This window comes from Erythrolamprus reginae, chromosome 2, assembly GCF_031021105.1.
Source record: "Erythrolamprus reginae isolate rEryReg1 chromosome 2, rEryReg1.hap1, whole genome shotgun sequence".
Classification (NCBI taxonomy): Eukaryota; Metazoa; Chordata; class Lepidosauria; order Squamata; family Dipsadidae; genus Erythrolamprus; species Erythrolamprus reginae.
In genome coordinates, this window is record NC_091951.1 from 13,721,398 (window position 1) to 13,742,324 (window position 20,927).

Sequence of the window (20,927 nt, forward strand, 5' to 3'; positions counted from 1 at the left end):
AGGTCCACATTCTGCACAGGTTTGAAAGAGGGGTCAAACAGGCAGTCTATTTCAAAACTGAATAGCCCTCTCTTAACAGAGAGGGGGGGATACAACATCAGCTGTCTATAGCATAGTCCTTTCAGCAGTTCCAAACAAGGTTCCATTTGCACCATTGAGGTGATCCCAAGGACACAGATAAACCTCCAAGTGGCCTCAATGACTCTGTAAAAAAATGCAAATAACCAGCTGTTTGCATGAGGAATGAAATGTCTTCAAAGAGAAAAACCAGAAAATCCAGCTGCCTCTTGAAAAAGTACCTTTGGGACCTTGGAGTCATTCTAGTTGCTTGCACGTAACACCAGGGCTACATAGCAATAGTAATAGCACTTAGAGGAGAGGATGTATGAAAGGAAGAGAATATATAAGATAGGTGAAAGAAAGGAAAGACAATTGGACAGGGGACGAAAGGCACACCAGTGCACTTATGTATGCCCCTTACTGGCCTCTTAGGAACCTGGAGAGGTCAATCGTGGATTATGCAAGAAAGAGCAATTTCTATTGTGGCTGAATGGCTTTGCCCTGCCTTTGTTCAGAGCCAGACTTTGCTGCAGGCAGAAATGGATTGCCAAATCTGCATCTCTACAACTGTCCCAGCTCAGTATATGCTTGGGGTGGGTGGGGGTGGGACAGAGAGTTGAGATTCTGAGTTTCTCTCTCCAAGAGCATGTTTTCCAATTTCTCATCCAGGGAAATATAATACTCTGCCTTTTTAATATTTCCTAAAATATTTCATTCTTCTAAGGGTGGGTGCTAGCTTTCCACAGGATCAAAATCAATACTTTCTCTCTTTGCTACTCAAGGAAGCCTCTTTGCTGGTACTTATAACAGAAAAACAGAATTAGAGATCTTTTAGTCCAATCCCCTGCTCAGGCAGGAACCTCTACATCACTTCAGACAAATGGTTATCCAACATTTTGGATTAAAAACATCCAGGGTTAGAGCATTCACAACATCTGGAGGCAAACTTTTTCACTGATTAATTGTTCTATCAGGACATTTCTCCTTTATTCTAACATTGCTTCTCTTAAAGTGCTTTCCACTTAAAGAGGAAATTGCATTGCTAGACCAGATTTTGACATATGCCTACTACTAAGGATTACACTATAGCCGATGTAGCATACCAATGTAGCATATATGTTAGGATAGGATAATATTATATCTGTACTTCTAGCATAATATGCCTTGCTCACTTTTGATTCCATTATTGCCAGGACAGGACTCACATAGTTTAATCTGCCCTTCTGGTGGAAACTACTAAAGGAAATAGCTGGCCATAAAATGGTTCAACAACATCCCCCTGATAACAAGAATGCATCACTAAAAGATAAAAGCTATGCAATATACATTGCTTGAAGACAACAGGATGAGACTGTGATGAAAGGACATTTGCTCATGGTGAACAGAGATTAGCTGTGATAAAGACAAATGGTTCAAGGAAATTAGTTACATGAAAGGACATTACTTGAAAGGACATTTGCTCAAGGAAATTAGATGTAAGAGACATTTGGTCATAGGAAACTATTCAAGGAAATTGGTTACATGACATATGGTGATAGGAAGGACTTGAAAGCTGTATTAGATGTTTGCATATCAGTTGACATGTACGTGTAATCATTTCCATTTGCATATGCTCCCAATAAAAGGAAGCGCACAGCTCAACACTGTGTCACTTCACCCAGAGAGAGATGTGTCCAAGTCTTCTTTCTAGGATTGACGTTTGTGAGTGACCCGCCTGGCTGGGGGTGCTGTAAATCCCTCTGAAGACATCGTTCCCCTCAGGGATTTTGCAGCACCTCATTACACTGCGTTGCTCGTTTTTATCATGAGTTGCTCTTTTGTATTTAAACCAGGCCTCAGTACAATAATGTAACATTTAGGAAGAAAGATACAGGCCAGCAACCCAGCACTGGAGGCCAAGATGGAGAAGATCTGCACGGCCACCATGTATTTCCCTTTGGTGCTCAAGTAGGTAGGCACAAAAGACACCCAAACGCTGCAGAAGACCAGCATGCTGAAGGTGATCAACTTGGCTTCATTGAAGGCACCAGGCAGATTCCTAGCTAGGAACGCCACCAAAAAGCAGATGGCAGCCAGAAAGCCCATGTATCCAAGAGCAACATAAAACATGACAAGAGAGCCTTCGTTACATTGCAGGTTGATTACTCCAGGTTGAGAGTTTATATCAGAGTCAGGAAAGGGAGGTGAAGAGCCCAGCCAAATTGTACAGAGAACAACTTGGACAATGGAGCAGGAAAGGACAATGGTGTTGCTCAAAGTCTTCCCCAGCCATCTCCTTACCCGATTCCCTGGCTTTGTGGCCAAGAAAGCTAGCACCACCATGATTGTTTTGGCCAAGACAGAAGAGACAGCAATTGAGAAGATGATGCTGAAGGCTGTTTGTCGGAGAAGGCAGGTCGCTTTGCTTGGCTTGCCAATGAAGAGCAAGGAGGACAAAAAAGAAAGCAGGAGGGAGACAAGGAGGACATAAGAGAGGTCTCTGTTGTTGGCTTTGACAATGGGAGTTTCGAGGAATTTAATGAAAATTCCTAACACAAACCCTGACGCTAAGGTCAAGAACAATGCAAAGGAAGCAAGGATTATCCCTAAATTTTCAACGTAAGAGAGAAAAGTTATAATCTTGGGTACACAGTGATCTTGAGCCTTGTTTGGATGCTGATAGTCCCCACACAGGATGCAAAGATCTGCATCTAAAGAGGATTAAAAAAAAGATCATTTTAATGCAGCATGCTAGCCCAATAAGATCTGCAATAAAATTTGCTTTAATTGTCACAGCAGATGGCAGCAACTAGGTAACTTTAGTTCAGCTCAGAAAAGCTAATCAGAGTTAGTCCTGATTGTTTGTTAGATAGAAGATCATCAAGCCAAAATGGAAACTTGAAAGCAACATTCTGGAAAAAGGAATATGCAAATTATTTTAGGAATATACAGTGGTACCTTGTCCTTGGTACTCATTGTTAATTGGTTCAGAGAGCCATGATGAGGATTCAAAACAACAGGATACAAAACAAACTACGTGAGTTACCACATTACCTTTTGTTTCAGCTGGGCTTACTATGTGTATTTTCCTATCACAGTGCCATTCCCAGCATGGCCCACTTCCGGTCCATCCTCTGTGGTCATCCTCCTCTTCCTTTGACAGACACCTTAATGGCATAGTCAACTTTCTGTCTGTTCTCTGTGGCTACCCCCTTTCCCAATGTGACAAGTACCAAACAAACAAGTATCAAGACAACATTTTTGCATTAAAATGCATCTAGTACCAAATTTGATGGGTTTTGGAGTAACCAAGTACTGAGATACCACTGTACTGTATTTAGAACACTATTTAACCTGTCAATTGATGCTATGCATGATTTAGTTGTATTTTGGGGGGAAACATTCCAAGTAAGAGCTGGAGTACAGCATGGGACAGAGACAGTACCATCAGCCTGGAATTAAACTTCTAAAAATGCAATGCTTTTCTCCTTCACTAATAACATGGAACTATAGGTCCAAAAATCTGATACTTTTCAATAAGAAAAATAGAGAAGTTTCTCCAGCAGTGTTTCTCAACCTTGGTAACTTGAAAATGTATGGACTTCAACTTCCAGAATTCTCTAGTCAACAGGCTGCGGAATTCTGGGAGTTGAAGTCCATGCATCACAAATGTTACCAAGGTTGAGTAACAGACTTATTTAGAGCCTGCCTAAGGGCATTCTTGCCCTTTCTTTCAAAAGAATGGCTATGTATCAGTGCTACCTACCTTCTTGAGTGGAAATCGTCCCTCCTGGGCAGGGGACACAATCATAGCAGCAGATCGGCTGCCCCTTTCGAGCTACTTTGGCATAACCAGTCCTACAGCTTTTGGTGCACTTGGAATAAGGTGTGACCTAATAACAGAGACAAGATACATCCAGAAGAAAACATCACAAGAAATTTTGGCCTATGGAATGGAATTCTAGTTGGCAGCTCTTAGCATATTTTTATATTTATTTATTTATTTATTTATTTATTTATTTATTTATTTATTTATTTATATTTATTGATTTTTGTCCATTACACAATGAAGGTAATAGTGGATATACTCATAGTAAAATATATCTAAGAAAGAATAGAAGAGAAGATAAAATATATAAATGAAAGAATAGAAGAAGAGATATAGGAATAGAAGAAAGATATAAGAGATGCAAAAAAAGATATAGGAAGATGCAAAAAAGGGCAACAAGAATGACAAAGGAAATGGAGCACCTCCCCTTATGATACCAGGTTGCAACGCCTTGGTCTCTTCAGCCTTGAAAGATGGCGTTTAAGGGGTGACTTGATCGAAGTGTATAAAATCATGCATGGGATAGAAAAGGTGGATAGAGAAAAAATATTTTCTCTATCACACAATACTAGGACAAGAGGGGGCACTCCCTAGAGTTCATAAGAAAGAAAGTGAGGACAAATCAAGGGGAATATTTCTTCACCCAGAGGGTCATTGGTTTATGGAATTCACTTCCAGAAGAGGTTGTGACAGCTGTCAGCCTTGATAGTTTCAAGGCAGGATTAGACACATTCATGGATGCCAAGTGTATTGGTGGTTATTGAAACGGATGTCCATGTGCTGCCTCTATGTTGGTTGAGGCAGGCAGGATTCCCATGAGTACCATTTGTTGGGGGGTCAGGGGAAAGGGAGGGTCTTGCCTTTGCTTTCTGCTCAAGATCCCCATGGACAATTGGTGGGGCCACTGTGTGACGCAGAATGCTGGACCTCGATGGGCTTTGGCCTGATTCAGCATGGCTCTTCTTATGTTCTTATGTTATGTTCTTATATAGGGAGAGCAATAGGACAGAGGACGGAAGGCACTCTAGTGCACTTATGCATGCCCCTTACTGACCTCTTAGGAATCTGAAGAGGTCAACCGTGGGCAGTCTAAGGGTAAAGTGTTGGAGGTTTGGGGATGACACACTACGGAGTCTGGTAATGAGTTCCATGCTTCGGTTACTGAAGTTGTATTTTTTACAGTCAAGTTTAGAGCGGTTAATATTAAGTTTAAATCTGTTGTATGCTCTTGTGATGTTGTGGTTGAAGCTGAAGTAGTCACCGACAGGCAGGACGTTGCAGCATATAATCTATCAGCCTTCTCAAAACTGTGACTCCTAGCCTTTCCAGTCAAAGGGCCAGTAACTGGGTTGGGAAGGCTTGAGACTGTTATCTCACAATTGGCAGCCATAGGAGATACAACAACGGCAACCTTGGATAATCTCCAAAGCTGAACTGGGTCAGGCACTTTGTTGGGGGACCACCTGGACTTCTGGAAGAAGGCATTGGCAAAGCCTTCTGTATGACATGGGTAGTCCTTGAATTACAACCATTTGTTTACTGGCCATTCCAAGTTACAAAAGCAATAGCACTTAAACTTATATACCACTTCACAGTACTTTTACAGCCTTCTCTAAGCAGTTTACACAGTCAGCCTATTGCCCTCAATGATCTGGATCCTCATTTACCAACCTTGGAAGGATGAAAGGCTGAGTCAACCTTGAGCCGGTGAGAATCGAACTGCCGAACTGCTGGCAGCTGGCAGTCAGCAGACATAACCCGCAGTACTGCACTCTAACCACTACACCATCACAATGGCATTGAAAAAAGTGACTTACAACCATTTGTACCCTTACAAATGTTGCAGCATCTTAAGCAATTTAATGCAAGTCTTTTCACTGATTAATTGTTCTCACTGTTAGGGTATGTCACCTTAATTCTAAGTTGCTTCTCTCCTTGAATAGTTTCCATCCATTGCTTTGTTAGAATATTCATGACTGGGAGAGCCAGTGTTGACAAGGTCAGTCAATGAAGAAACATAGCAACTAAGTCAGCTAATGATAACTCAACATTTCTGAGTCTGTGCAGAGAATCGAAACTTAAGCTAAAGGCTGGGTGTGGCTCCAATCATCTCTGCACTCTCTGTACTCTTTGCTGAAATGAAACTAAACTCCTGCTTGTGTTTACTTGATGAAATAATCTGCTAATGGTATTGAATCCTGGTGAATCAGTTATCTGTATGTGCTTCTGTTTTTGATTTTTGAAAGAAGCTTCTTGTCCTAACTTCAGGTGCTTGGAAAATAGGTTGACCCTTCCCTTCTTTGTGGCAACCTCTTAAATATTGAAACACTGCTATCATGTCACCTCTTCTCCTATTCATTAAACTAGACATACCCAATTCCAGCAGCCATTCTTTATATCTTTTAGCCTCCAGTCTCCTAATCATCTTGGTGCTCTTTACCTCATTAAACTGCAAGGGCCATGAAATAGCCTCAGGATGGATAGTGAACTTGAGTCCAGCCTCTGCTGCCTTTTCTATGCTCCCAATTTTCACTCTGCTGTGAGTCTGATTGGGAAATTGCACCCAGTTCATAATGTCAAAATTGGCTGCCAATTCGCCATCCTTGTCCATGTAGAGCCTGCTTGAGGAATCATTTAAAAATTGGATCTCTCTTAAGAAAGAGTGAAGCTGGAAAGGTGGAGAAAACAAGAGAAGAATTACTTTATATAATGAAACAAAGGGAGAGGATTTTTGGAGGTCACAGGTCACAGTTCCCTGCACTCCATGGGAAGTCCCAAATCCCAGCTGTTTGGAGACTTGGAACTGAACAGAACCAGATCAGATCTGCCCTGGAAGGGCAGGGGGAAAGAGAGGCACGAGTCGGTAGTTTGGGGAAACGTAAACCCCCAAGGAGCAGCCACCAGCCTCGGGACACCAGCCTCGGAAGACGACCCTGTTGTCATTAGCTGGGATGGCCACAATCAAACTGATTGCAACAATATAGCCAAGAAGGCTTCAAGAGTTGTAAACCTAATCCTACGTAGCTTCTGCTCTGGCAATCTCACACTACTTACCAGAGCTTACAAAACTTTTGCCAGACCCATCCTCGAATACAGCTCATCTGTTTGGAACCCATATTGCATCTCAGACATTAACACCCTTGAAAATGTCCAAAGATACTTCACCAGAAGAGCCCTTCACTCCTCCACTCGAAATAGAATACCCTACGAGACTAGACTTTCAATCCTGGGCCTAGAAAGTTTAGAACTAAGATGCCATAAACAAGATCTAAGTATTGCCCACAAGATCATATGCTGCAACATCCTGCCTGTCGGCGACTACTTCAGCTTCAACCACAACAACACAAGAGCACACAACAGATTTAAGCTTAATATTAACCACTCCAAACTTGACTGTAAAAAATATGACTTCAGTAACCGAGTTGTCGAAGCGTGGAACTCATTACCAGACTCCATAGTGTCATCCCCAAACCCCCAACACTTTACCCTTAGATTATTTACGGTTGACCTATCCAGATTCCTAAGAGGTCAGTAAGGGGCGAGTACAAGTGCACTAGAGTGCCTTCTGTCCCCAGTCCTATTGCTCTCTTATATCTCCTATACCTTTCTTCTATTCCTATATCTCTTCTTCTATTCTTTCATTGATATGTTCTATTACTTTATCTTCTTTCTATTATTTCTTATATATATTTTATTATGAGTATCTCCTTAATAACCTTCATCATTTATTTTATTTTGTGTATATAGATATATACCCACTAAAACCCTCATTGTGTATTGGACAAAAAAAAAAAAGGGAGTGTAGAAGTTTCAACAGTGCTAAAACTGAAACCTTTATGAGTGGTCCGTGCACTTATGAGTGTTTCAGCATCCCCACATTATTGAGGTGCGAGTGTTTTACAACCAGCAAGCCTTTACAACGTGGTCATATTATCACCATTTGTGAGCTTAACTTAAATAGCTAGGTTTATACCAGTACCCTAAACCAGGAGTCACCAACTGCTGGCCCATGGATCAATACTAGTCTCTGGCAAACCAGAAACTGGATTGGGCAAACAAGCAAAGCCCCATCCACAAGATGCAAACAGCACACAAAAACCATGCGCCCTTCGCTCCTCTGAAAACTCACGGAAACAGTCCCTTCTACCCAAAAGTTTGTGGGTCGTTCGTTGCCCTAAATGACATGCTTAGTATATTGTGTAATGATTTTTGTTTGGTCTTTAGCTGTTGTAATTTAGCCAGCTGTGTGAACACAATCAAATTTTCAGAACGAAATAGTCATTTTTCATGAAATTATTTATTGGTAGCACTCGATTTAAGACCAGTCACTCAGCAACAATTGAAAATTATGACAGATTGCTCTGGGGGTACTTACATCCTGAATTCAAAGATCCATAGTTGCCCCCTGATGGTCACATAACCATGTCAGATATTTGGCAACTGGCCCACATATTTAGTCACGTGCAGTTTTCCATGGTAATATAACTTGCTGAAAACCAGCATTTTCCTCTGGTTTTTGGCAAAAGTGTCCCATAGTGAACAATGAGCTCACCTTAAGACTGCAACATTCCTTTAACAATAGCTGCAAAAAGACTTGCAAAATCTTATGGGTGGACTGCTTCACGACCAACAGGAATTACATTTATAATAGGCAGGTTCCATTATGGATGTTAGCAGTGGTGGTGGGATTCAGATTTTTTAATACCAGCTCTGTGTGCATGGATTGGATTGGTGGGCATGGCTTTGTGGGCATGGGAGGGGAAGGATACTGCAAAATCCCCATTTTTTCCAGATCAGCTGGCACTCAGGAGGCAGTGTATATATGAGGGTTGGGCCAGTCAGAAATGGTATGTATCGGTTCTCTGAGCTACTCAAAATTTCCATACCAGTTCTCCAGAACTGGTCAGAAACTGCTGAAACCCATGCCTGTTTGTAAGTTGAGGACTACTTGTGCATTCTAGGAATAATAAGCAAGTCAGAAGAACTCTTTGTAAAGTGAGATTCTTTGGAAGGAGACAAGGAAGGAGACAAGTGCGCTGGCTGGAGGGGTTGGGAGTGGGAGGCACTGTTCTTCAGTGGTTCTCCTCCTACCTCTCCGGTCGGTCGCAGTTGGTGTTAGTGGGGGGTCAGAGGTCGACCCCGAGGTCTCTCCCTTGTGGGGTGCCTCAGGGGTCGGTCCTCTCCCCCCTGCTATTCAATATCTACATGAAACCGCTGGGTGAGATCATCCAAGGGCATGGGGTGAGGTATCATCAGTACGCTGATGATACCCAGCTTTACATCTCCACCCCATGTCCAATCAACGAAGCAGTGGAAGTGATGTGCCGGTGCCTGGAGGCTGTTGGGGCCTGGATGGGTGTCAACAGACTCAAACTCAACCTGGATAAGACGGAGTGGCTGTGGGTTTTGCCTCCCAAGGACAATTCCATCTGTCTGTCCATCACCCGGGGGGGGAATTATTGACCCCCTCAGAGAGGGTCCGCAACTTGGGCGTCCTCCTCGATCCACGGCTCACATTAGAGAACCATCTTTCAGCTGTAGCAAGGGGGACGTTTGCCCAGGTTCGCCTGGTGCATCAGTTGTGGCCCTATCTGGACCGGGACTCACTGCTCACAGTCACTCATGCCCTCATCACCTCGAGATTCGACTACTGTAATGCTCTCTACATGGGGCTACCTTTGAAAAGTGTTCGGAAACTTCAGATCGTGCAGAATGCAGCTGCCAGAGCAATCATGGGCTTCCCAAGGTATGCCCATGTTACACTAGCACTCCGCAGTCTGCATTGGTTGCTGATCAATTTCAGGTCACAATTCAAAGTGTTGGTTATGACCTATAAAGCCCTCCATGGCATGGGACCAGAATATCTCCGGGACCGCCTTCTGCCGAACGAATCCCAGCGACCAATTGGGTCCCACAGAGTGGGCCTTCTCCGGGTCCCGTCAAAAAAACAATGTCGTTTGGCGGGCCCCAGGGGAAGAGCCTTCTCTGTGGCAGCCCCGCCTCTCTGGAACCAGCTCCCCCCAGAGATTAAAACTGCCCCCACTCTCCTTGCCTTTCACAAACTCCTTAAAACCCACCTTTGTCGTCAGGCATGGAGGAACTGAGATATCTCCCCCGGGCCTATACAATTTATGTATGGTATGTTTGTACGTATGTCTGCTTAATAATGGGGTTTTAAAAATATTTTAAATCTTTAAATTATTAGATTTGTTATGAACTGTTTTATTGTGTTGTGAGCCGCTCCGAGTCTACGGAGAGGGGCGGCATACAAATCTAATAAATAAATAAATAAAATAAATAAATAAATAAGTTGAGGAGAATACCTGCCATGGTTGCAACTTGGAAGCATCCAACCTATTTTGCCTTGACCCCAGGTTCCTCCTGGATCTGGACATAAGGGAAACCTGTAAACCCCATACCACAATTTTAATAGTGTTATAAATGGTGTATTTGTCTTGGGACAGGACTCTTTCAAGCTCCTGGGGAGGCAAGGTCTCCACATGCCCATTCTCCTTGCATCTTCTCCAACCTTTCACCGACAGACTCAGCTTTGAATAGGAGCAGGAGAATGCTTCTTTCCAAAATGTTTCCAGGGAGAGGGAACGGGGCTCATGAGAATCAAATGTTGTCCTTGTGCTTGACTTGTCTAAGGAAAAGGAACCTTGGATATGCTGGAATAAAAAAGGCGAATAAGCCAAGATTAGCTTGACATCTCCCACAATTGTCGTGATCCAGACTTTTTCCATTGTTGAATCAAAGTGGCTGTTGAAGATTTGATGAAAACGGATAATTGGACCAAAAGCAAAGTCTGTGTCTGCATAACATAAAAATATGTAGACTTGTTTCCACAGGTTGGCTGGTACACTTTGAAATGTCCTTGTGTACGAAATCATTCGGGAATATCGTCTCAAGAAGGCAACACAAATATCATTCTGGTTCAGCATGGAGGGCAACGTCCTAATGAACCGTTCTCCATTGGCGTTATCGGGAGCAAATAAAGCAATCCATGTCCATCCAAAGTGCAGGAGCAGTCGGACAATCCCTTCGTACTGGGTTTCTTCTTTCGGAACCATGCGATAAAAAAAGGGGAATTGTGATTTATCACTTTGAAGAGAAGGAGCCAGTCCATAACTAACCTAAAGAATCCCAAAAGAAGACCAAAAAAAAAATTACAATTAATAATAATTAATAATAATAATAATTTATTGGATTTGTATGCCGCCCCTCTCCGTAGACTCGGGGTGGCTAACAACAATGATAAAAACAACATGTGACGATCCAATAATAAAACAACTAAAAACCCTTATTTATAAAACCAAACATACACACAAACATAACATGCATAACTTGTAATGGCCTAGGGGGAAGGAATATCTCAACTCCCCCATGCCTGGCGGTATAAATGAGTCTTGAGTAGTTTACGAAAGACAGGGAGGGTAGGGGCAATTCTAATCTCCGGGGGGAGTTGGTTCCAGAGGGCCGGGGCCGCCACAGAGAAGGCTCTTCTCCTGGGGCCCGCCAAACAACATTGTTTAGTCGACGGGACCCAGAGAAGGCCAACTCTGTGGGACCTTATTGGTCGCTGGGATTTGTGCGGTAGCAGGCGGTTCCGGAGGTAATCTGGTCCAATGCCATGTTGGGCTTTAAAGTTTATGACCAATTTGAACAAAGATCCAAATTTTATGAGTTCATTGGGGAAAAAAAGGAATTGTTTAACATTGCTCTCCATTTGTTTTATTTCAAACTGTAACTTGTATTATAGGGTAGCAATTTAATTAATTACATAATTATTCCCTTTACTCCCTTTTTATGTAATCCCTTATTTCAGGGTAGAATTAGAGTGACTGGATGCTTTCACAGAGTTCGCAGCAGATATAGAAACATAGAAACATAGAAGACTGATGGCAGAAAAAGACCTCATGATCCATCTAGTCTGCCCTTATACTATTTTCTGTATTTTATCTTAGGATGGATATAATAATAAATGATAATAATAATAATTTATTAGATTTGTATGCCGCCCCTCTCCGGAGACTCGGGGCGGCTCACAAAATGATATTTATTTTAAATCAAAGAGTTACAGTGGTGCCATTCAGTAAACCTGGAAAGCTTAAAAATCAAGTTGTAGTACAACATGAATCAATTGTTTTATTTCTCAAAGTGAAGTCCCTAGGAAAATCCACTAACATGTATCTTTTTCCTTTAGAATAATTGAGCTTCCAACTCCACTGTGATACAAAACGTGGAAGACAGGAATATTTCAATCATGTTAGTTTCAATTTCACCCCCCTGAGAATCTACAACTGCTTTTGTACACTCCCTTTTATCTCCCTTTTATCTCAATAACTAAGTCATTGAGTTTCCTTTGGATATATGTTTAGCCCAGGCATGTTAAAATTCAAAAAAATATTTTTTCTTTGTGCCCTAATTGCTGCTGCCTAGAATTAAATTCTTAACCTTCTGAATGGAAGGTGAGTGTTTTCCCCACTAGGACACTACACTACTTGTTTATTATTTAGTTAATTAGTTAAATTTATTTGCCGCCTATCTTGCTGTAGGGCTACTCCAGCTGCTTACAATAATAAAAAGGGGGGAAATGAAACAAACATATAAATACAACAGAAGTGAAATAATTGAATAAAATAAACAATGACAAAGGAACACAACAAGAATAACCATCTTTTGGGCCTAGATATGTGCAAGCAGGGAGTCAGCATTGGCCTTATCCCTTCAGTATTTTTTCACAGGTTTTTTGGAAATGGTTTCTTCTTCCTAGAAACAAGTGACCAGGACTGGCCAAGGTCACTTATTTTATTTTTATTTATTTATTTATTTTGTCCAATACATAATACACATTGAAGAGAAAGATATGTAATAATATAAGCAAGAAATGAATAGAAGAAAAGATATTTATTATTTATTTATTTATTACTTAGATTTGTATGCCGCCCCTCTCCGAAGATATAAAAGTATAGGTGAACATATTTGAAAGGAAGAAAAGATAAATGAGATAAGGAGAGACAATTGGACAGGGGACGGAAGGCACACTGGTGCACTTATGCACGCCCCTTACTGACCTCTAAGGAACCGGGAGAGGTCAATCGTGGATAGTCTAAGGGGAAAATGTTGGGGGTAGGGGTTGACACTACTGAGTCAGTTAATGAGTTCCACGCTTCGACAACTCAGTTGCTGAAGTCATATTTTTTACCGTCAAGTTTGGAGAGGTTAATATTAAGTTTGAATCTGTTGCGTGCTCTTGTGTTGTTGCAATTGAAGCTGAAATAGTCATTGACAGGTAGAACGTTGCACCATATGATCTTGTGGCCAATACTTAGTTCTAAGCTTTCTAGACCTAGGATTGATAGTCTGCTTTCGTAGGGTATTCTGTTTCGAGTGGAGGAGTGAAGGGCTCTTCTGGTGAAGTATCTTTGGACATTTTCAAGGGTGTTGATGTCCGAGATGTGGTATGGGTTCCAGACAGATGGAACAGTTAAGACAGACTTAACTGGGTTTGTGCCATTTTGTGCCAATTTGTGTGATGTCTTTAATCGTTACACCAAAACTGTCTTTCTACCTCCAATTAGGGATGGACAACTGCTTGGGAATCATATTGTTTTGGGAAAAAGGGAGCTTTGGGACTGTAATTTTCTAGCCCATTAGATGTAGGAATGACACAATGACAAGCCACTTCTGAAAAACGTGCCAAGATTCTTTAAGAATAAGACATGATTGTACAGAAGACAAAAACAAAAAAGATCTTTTGGAAATCATGTTTTGGGGGGCAAAAAAATGAGAGTAAGCATATCAAGGTTTTCTCATTTGATTATTATGTTAAAAGTGGGTGTTGTTTTTATTTCTTTGAAAAACAATTCTAAGCTTATTGTGAGCGCACACCAGTCTTTTTTACCCCTAGCCTGGAGAAATCACAAAATAACTATTAGATTTGTCATTATATATTGTTTTTATCATTGGCGTAAGCCGCCCCGAATCTACGGAGAGGGGCGGCATACAAATCTAATTAATAGAAACATAGAAACATAGAAGTCTGACGGCAGAAAAAGACCTCATGGTCCATCTAGTCTGCCCTTATACTATTTTCTGTATTTTATCTTAGGATGGATATATGTTTATCCCAGGCATGTTTAAATTCAGTTACTGTGGATTTAGTTACCACGTCTCCTGGAAGTTTGTTCCAAGGATTTACTACTCTTTCAGTAAAATAATATTTTCTCATGTTGCTTTTGATCTTTCCCCCAACTAACTTCAGATTGTGTTCCCTTGTTCTTGTGTTCACTTTCCTATTAAAAACACTTCCCTCCTGGACCTTATTTAACCCTTTAATATATTTAAATGTTTCGATCATGTCCCCCTTTTTCCTTCTGTCCTCCAGACTATACAGATTGAGTTTATTAAGTCTTTCCTGATACGTTTTATGCTTAAGACCTTCCACCATTCTTGTAGCCTGTCTTTGGACCCGTTCAATTTTGTCAATATCTTTTTGTAGGTGAGGTCTCCAGAACTGAACACAGTATTCCAAATGTGGTCTCACCAGCATTCTATATAGCGGGATCATAATCTCCCTCTTCCTGCTTGTTATACCTCCAGCTATGCAGCCAAGCATCCTACTTGCTTTCCCTACCGCCTGACTGCACTGTTCACCCATTTTGAGACTGTCAGAAATCACTACCCTTAAATCCTTTTCTTCTGAAGTATTTGCTAACATAGAACTGCCAATACAATACTCAGATTGAGGATTCCTTTTCCCCAAGTGCATTATTTTACATTTGGAAACATTAAACTGCAGTTTCCATTGCTTTGACCATTTATCTAGTAAAGCTAAATCATTTACCATATTACAGATGCCTCCAGGAATATCAACCCTATTGCACACTTTAGAGTCATCGGCAAATAGGCAAACCTTCCCTACCAAACCTTCCCCTATGTCACTCACAAACATATTAAAAAGAATAGGACCCAGAACAGACCCTTGTGGCACACCGCTTGTAACCTGACTCTGCTCAGAATACTTGCCATTAACAATAACTCTCTGATGTCTACGCTTCAGCCAGCTTCAAATCCATTGCAGCTGGCTGAAGCGTAGACATCAGAGAGTTATTGTTAACGGCGAGTATTCTGAGCAGAGTCAGGTTACAAGCGGTGTGCCACAAGGGTCTGTTCTGGGTCCTATTCTTTTTAATATGTTTGTGAGTGACATAGGGGAAGGTTTGGTATAATAATAATAATAATAATAATAATAATAATAATAATAATAATAATAAATAAAATCTACACTATTGATTGTTGTCCTCTTGTATGGTATTTTGAATAGTATTTGTCAGGTCTGCCATTGTAAACACTACAGGCTGCTTTGCTTCACTGGCATCCTGCCATAAAATGAGGGAAGGGTGTGTTGTGGTTAGCTCTGGCCCAGCTCCTGCCCCAAGGACTGTGGATGTGGGGGAGACATCCACATGCTGCAGGCCTGTTTTGCCCCCCGGTGGAATCTGCTGATGAAGGCTCCTCTGACCAAGAAGACATGAGTGACAGGGAGGAGGAGAGTGTGGCAGACAGCTCAGAGGGAGATCAATTATCTAGCTCCTCCTTGGATTCAGAACAAGAGTTAATGATACAGCCACGCATGCGGAGAGCAATGCATAGGCAACAACAACTGAGAGATTATTATCAAAGAAAATGAGGCCACCTGTGGTTGGGTGGGGCTGTGGTCATTAGTGAGGCTGCTATAAATAGCAGCCTGTGGGTTTGGCCATTGTGGAGGATTATCTGATCCTTGTGTTTCATGACTGCTTTACTGACTTTGACCTTTTGTGTGCTGATTTTTCCCCGCTTTGAAACTAAACCAGAGCAAAGTGTGTTTCACTTTGTGAAAGAAGAAGGACTGTGAATTGCCTCACAGCTGCAAGCTAGGTATCACAGAACTGATAAGGGACTTGTACAAATTACCAGTTTGTTTGGAGATGAGTGCTCTTTGCTATACCAAAAGAGGGCTTAGGTTAAGTGAATTTTCATTATAAAGAACATTGTTTTGAATTTTCAAACGTGTGTGTGTGTCTGAAATTTGTACCTGTGCATTTTTGGGAGGAGTGTACCAGGGAGCCCGACAGAGCAAGGTGAAGGAAGGGAATATAAGGAGGGAGGGAGGAGAGGATGATAGGAATCAGAGGTGCCAATGTGGAAAAGCCAGCATATCCAAGGACATGACTGTGAGACTAGAATGCGAAACTACTCCAAAGAGGTGCTAACTTTCAAATTCAAATACTATTGGAACTGGTCAAGAGGTGGGGTTCCAGGAAATGGTGGAAAGGCATGTTTGAGCAGGAATATTCAGTTCCAGCTTTGCTTATGCTGTAACACTTGGCTTTAGTAAAAGTACGTATATCTATGTTTCTATGTTTTGCTATAAGTGGAGTTGAGGGTCTTTCTTTCCTAAATACCCAAGCTGGGACAAACCTGACAGTATTCCAATTCCTACCTGTGGGATTTTATAGATGCTAAGAAGACTAGCAATTTGGTTGGCAATTTCAGAGTCAGCCCGTTCCAAAACAGCAAGCAGATGATTTGGTTTCCCACAGCTGAAGTTGGGGATACTGCTTTTCCCATCAGCGAACAGATCTATTACGGCATCAGAAGTAATTCTTTTATTAGAGTAGTTCTCGTAGAGATTGTAGCCCAGGGTAATGTTTGGTGAGAGCCCAGAATTCTGACTGATCTCCTGAATGGCAAACCAGAAGGATAGCACGTGCCAAAATCTCATTTGTGACTCACTGCCAAAAATATAAGTATAGTTAGATGATCAGATGATGCTATAGTAATGTCTGAAACCCCAATTGAAATGATGAAAAAAATAATGATATTACTTCAAGAATTTAAAGATCAATCTGGGCTTAAGGTTAATATAGAAAAGTCAGAGATAATATGCTTAAATACTGGCCCCAAAGAGCAAATTGAAATTCAAAAAATTTCAGGATTGAAACTAGGTTGTAAAAAAATGAAATATTTGGGAATTTGGTTATTTAAAAATCCATCCAAAATAACAACGGCCAATTATAACTTAATATGGAAAAAAATCCAGAAGCAGATCAAAAATTGGAAGGGAAAAAATTTAGGAAGAATGGCTAAGATAAGGGCCCTTAAGATGATGATAATACCAAAGATGATGTATTTGTTTCAAGTTTTACCGGGCAGTTTTCCTGAGGCAAAATTAAGAGAATGGGATAATAGACTAAACTTTTGGATTGAAGGAGAGAAAAAATCTAGAATAAGGAAGCATTGGCAGTATGCACAAGAAAAAGAAGGAGGTTGGGGAAGCCCATCTCTAGTAATATATAGAAATGCATTTCAAATTGAAAGGTTAATCGAGCTACAGCTATGGGGGGGAAAGAAATGGGTAGAATTAGAAAGAGAAATTAATAATATAAATAATAAAGAATTATTATTTAAAAATTGGAATAGAATTGAAATCAGTACCCTAAGCGATTCTTTTAAAGCATGTTTAGAAATATGGCTTAAATGGCAGAGGACAAGTGGAATAAAGTTATCCAAGCTATCAACGTTGCATGCACTGAATATAGGGGATGAGGCTAATTTAATTAGAATCATTAAAATATTAAATAGTAAAGGGGTAATGAGAATGGAACAGCTATATGAGAAAGATGGAAGAGTTAGTAGAACTAGATTGGAATGGCTGATCGGTAAACAGCAATGGTTGCAGATTAATGCAATATGTACATGTTTAAATAAAAGTGAGAATAAAGAAGCCTTCTTACGAGAAGAAAATAACTTGGAAAAAATAATAAGGGTAAAGATAAATGAAAGTAAAGGACAAGCCAGTAACATATATAGAATGCTATTGCAGAGGCAAGAAGAGGTAGTTAAAAGTCTAACAAGATGTTGGCAGGATGACTTACAAATAGACGAAAGAGAAATGGAAGAAATAATAGTAAACATATATAAGATTAAAAACACGAGAGTTAAAGAGATGAGAAGAAAAATCTTACATAAGTGGTATTATACACCTGCACAACTTGCATATTACCAGGGGAAAGAGAAAGGTAAATGCTGGCATGGATGCCAGAAAAAAGGAATCTTTATGCACATGATCTGGGAATGTATAGAAATACAGAAATTCTGGAAGGTAGTCCAGAATGAAATTAATAAAATGTTAAATATTAATTGGATAATTACAAAAGAAACAGCAATCTTAATTAAATATAGGGAACTAGGAGAATCTAAAGAAATTAAAACTGTAGCATTGGAAAGTGCTCAAGCGGTGATAGTATTAGGATGGAAAGATTCTACAAAATGGACACTACAGAATTGGTATTGGTACATGGTGGATTACATACACTTTGAAATTATGGAAATAAGATTAAATAATTTTGATGAGAATAAACTAGAGAAGCTGATGGTGCGATGGAACAAGGTAAAAGATTATATGTTAAGTAGAATCTGTGATGTAAATACGAAAAATAAACTACAATCACTCTTTTAGTAAAAAAAAAAAGCGTTCAAGATAGAGCCAAGGATCAATAGATAGACAAATAATTCAAAAGTCTTTGAATCCTTCTATAGGGGTGGTGGGGGTGATGGGGTGTGTGTGTTGTTTGGTGATGGGCACATGCACTGGGCACTGTTATACGTTTGTTTTTTGTAAACTTATAAAATCAATAAAATTTATTAAAAAAAAAAAAAGATGATCAGATTGTCATTTTGGTCCTAGTAAAATTTAGAGCTTTTTCATGCTCTACAGCAATGTTTCTCAACTTTGAAGGATAGGATCTTTGGAGAAAATCTATCTAGGTGATGGTTAAGAACCAAGACTGATGTCAGACAGCACATCAATCCATCAAATGAAGAATTATTATTATTATTATTATTATTATTATTATTATTATTATTATTATTAATTAGATTTTTATGCCGCCCCTCTCCGCAGAATCGGGGCGGCTCACAGCAGTGACAAAAACAATATACATTGACAAATCTAATAATTCAAAATTTAAAATAACACTTGTACATTTAAGAATCTAAAAGCAAAGAACCCCAATATAAAAAACATACATACAGTCATATCATGCACTAAAACTACATAGGCAGGGGGAGATGTCTCAGTTCCCACACGCTTGACGACAGAGGTGGGTATTGAGGAGTTTACGAAAGGCAAGGAGGGTAGGGGCAGTTCTAATCTCTGGAGGGAGCTGATTCCAGAGGGTCAGGGCCGCCACAGAGAAGGTTCCGTAAAGCAACAACATTTATTTTTCAGGCTTCCTCAGAAAAAGATCTGAAAAAGTATCGGATTCCCTTAATAAAAGAATTGGTCACAAAGTGTTTTGTAGGGGAAGACTAATTTTTAGCCAGTTCCTAACACTGGAAAATTGAGATGTGGATTAACAAGGTTTCTACATTAGAAAAAAATACAGACATTGAAATACTGAAACATCAGAGGCAGGAATCACAAATATATCAGTTAAGTGATAGTTACCATACATCTGTGGTAAGGTGGGTGACCAATAAATTTTATTAGAAAATAAATAAAATGCCCCAGGAATTGCTGATACAGCTTTACTAGTCAAAAATAGATCTGTGATAATATTTACTGTTCCCTTGCATCCTGGACATAAATTGTTTCAACTCCTTCTCTCAAAACGTCGCTGCAGTGCACTGCACACCAGAACAACTAAACACAACAGTTTTTCCCCCGAACATCATCACTCTGCTAGACAAATAATTCCCTCAACACTGTCAAACTACTTACTAAGTCTGCCCTTCTAATAATCTTCTTATCATTCCCATCACCCATCTCTTCCCACTAATGACTGTAGGACTGTAACTTTGTTGGATGTATCCTTATGACTTATATTGACTGGTTCCTAATATGGTTTGATTGCTTATTTGTACCCAGACTATCATTAAGGGTACTTTGTAATTCTTGACAAACTTATCTTTTCTTTTATGCACCAAGACAAATTCTTTGTGGGTCCAATCACACTTGGCCAATAAAGAATTCTATTCTATTCCTATTCTATTCCTATTCTATTCCTATTCTATTCCTATTCTATTCCTATTCTATTCCTATTCTATTCCTATTCTATTCCTATTCTATTCCTATTCTATTCCTATTCTAATTTGGATGTTGGGTGAATATTGAGGGGGGAGTCTCACAGGAGGAAAAATACACCTTCCTCAATGAAGGTAGTAAATCTGAGAATTCCCCTCCACTAAAGCTCTATTTTCCCCCTCCCCAGCAAAGGTTTTCCTGCACAGTTACACAAAGGCATTTTCTATTGGCGCAACCATTCCAGAGGCTCAACATTACCTATAAAGCTTCAAGCAAGGAGGCTTGGAGAAGACGAATGGCTCAAAGGAACCAATTTTTGGAGAGACAATGCCACTTATGATGTAGGTTCCAGGTCTATAGTAATTTGCAGCCTTGTGTCCATCTTGGACTAGATTCAATGGGCATTTTGCCCTCAGGGCTTTATAGGATGTTGTGGACAGCAGCGGAAGAAGGAAAAAGAAGAGAAAGGAGAGAGGGACCATTGCGGCACAAAGTCACCTCCTTTCCCGTTATCTCTGCCTTGTCTTAGCTGCCTCAGATGGGAGTCCACCAATCTTTCACAAGGAGGAAGATATTTCCAGAACAAAGAACATGTTTGGGTTATGGGGTTTTTGCAGTATATAGTCACAGCATGGTAGCAACACTTTGTTGACTTTGATTGATCCTGAAGAGGACAAATGTTTGACTTAGCCAGTGTAATAGGCTGTCATGTGATAGGGTGGTTTGTCATTCACTCAAAGTCTTCCAAAAAATGGAAATTTGGTAAAGAAATTTGGTAAAGATAATTCTGAATGGGGCAATGGTTAGGACTGGATGGGCTTTCCTTGCCCCTTTTGGTGCTAAAGTTGTAGGAATATCACCAGGAATTCCCTGGTAGTAGACTTGGAAAGGAAATAAAAAACATCATTTTATAACAGTGTTTTTCAACCTTGGCCACTTGAAAATTTGTAGATTTCAGTTACAAGAAGATAAATGAGCATCAGA

General features: G+C 40.3%; 2 protein-coding genes across 2 annotated transcripts in view; both read right to left on the reverse strand.

Annotated features, from left to right (window-relative positions):
- Positions 1–20,927, reverse strand: part of LOC139159147 (zinc finger protein 850-like) — a 168,400-nt gene that overhangs the window by 85,688 nt on the left and 61,785 nt on the right. The window lies entirely within an intron of this gene.
- LOC139159765 (vomeronasal type-2 receptor 26-like) lies at positions 1,840–16,640 on the reverse strand. Its single transcript, XM_070737143.1, has 5 exons — positions 16,359–16,640; positions 10,192–11,004; positions 6,309–6,536; positions 3,806–3,932; positions 1,840–2,750 (listed from the first exon to the last, which is right to left on the reverse strand). The coding sequence occupies exons 1-5, from the start codon at positions 16,638–16,640 to the stop codon at positions 1,840–1,842; spliced, it is 2,361 nt and encodes a 786-aa protein (XP_070593244.1).

What these genes read in the sequence shown, in the direction of transcription:
- LOC139159765 (XM_070737143.1), bottom strand. Translation starts at nt 16,640, where the DNA reads ATGAGATTTTGGCACGTGCTATCCTTCTGGTTTGCCATTCAGGAGATC. An exon ending in GGCCCTTGCAGTTTAATGAG is followed by an intron (nt 3,933 to 6,308) that starts GTAAAGAGCACC and finishes CTCTGTTATTAG; the next exon opens with GTCACACCTTATTCCAAGTG. An exon ending in GACGATTTCCACTCAAGAAG is followed by an intron (nt 2,751 to 3,805) that starts GTAGGTAGCACT and finishes AATCCTCTTTAG; the next exon opens with ATGCAGATCTTTGCATCCTG.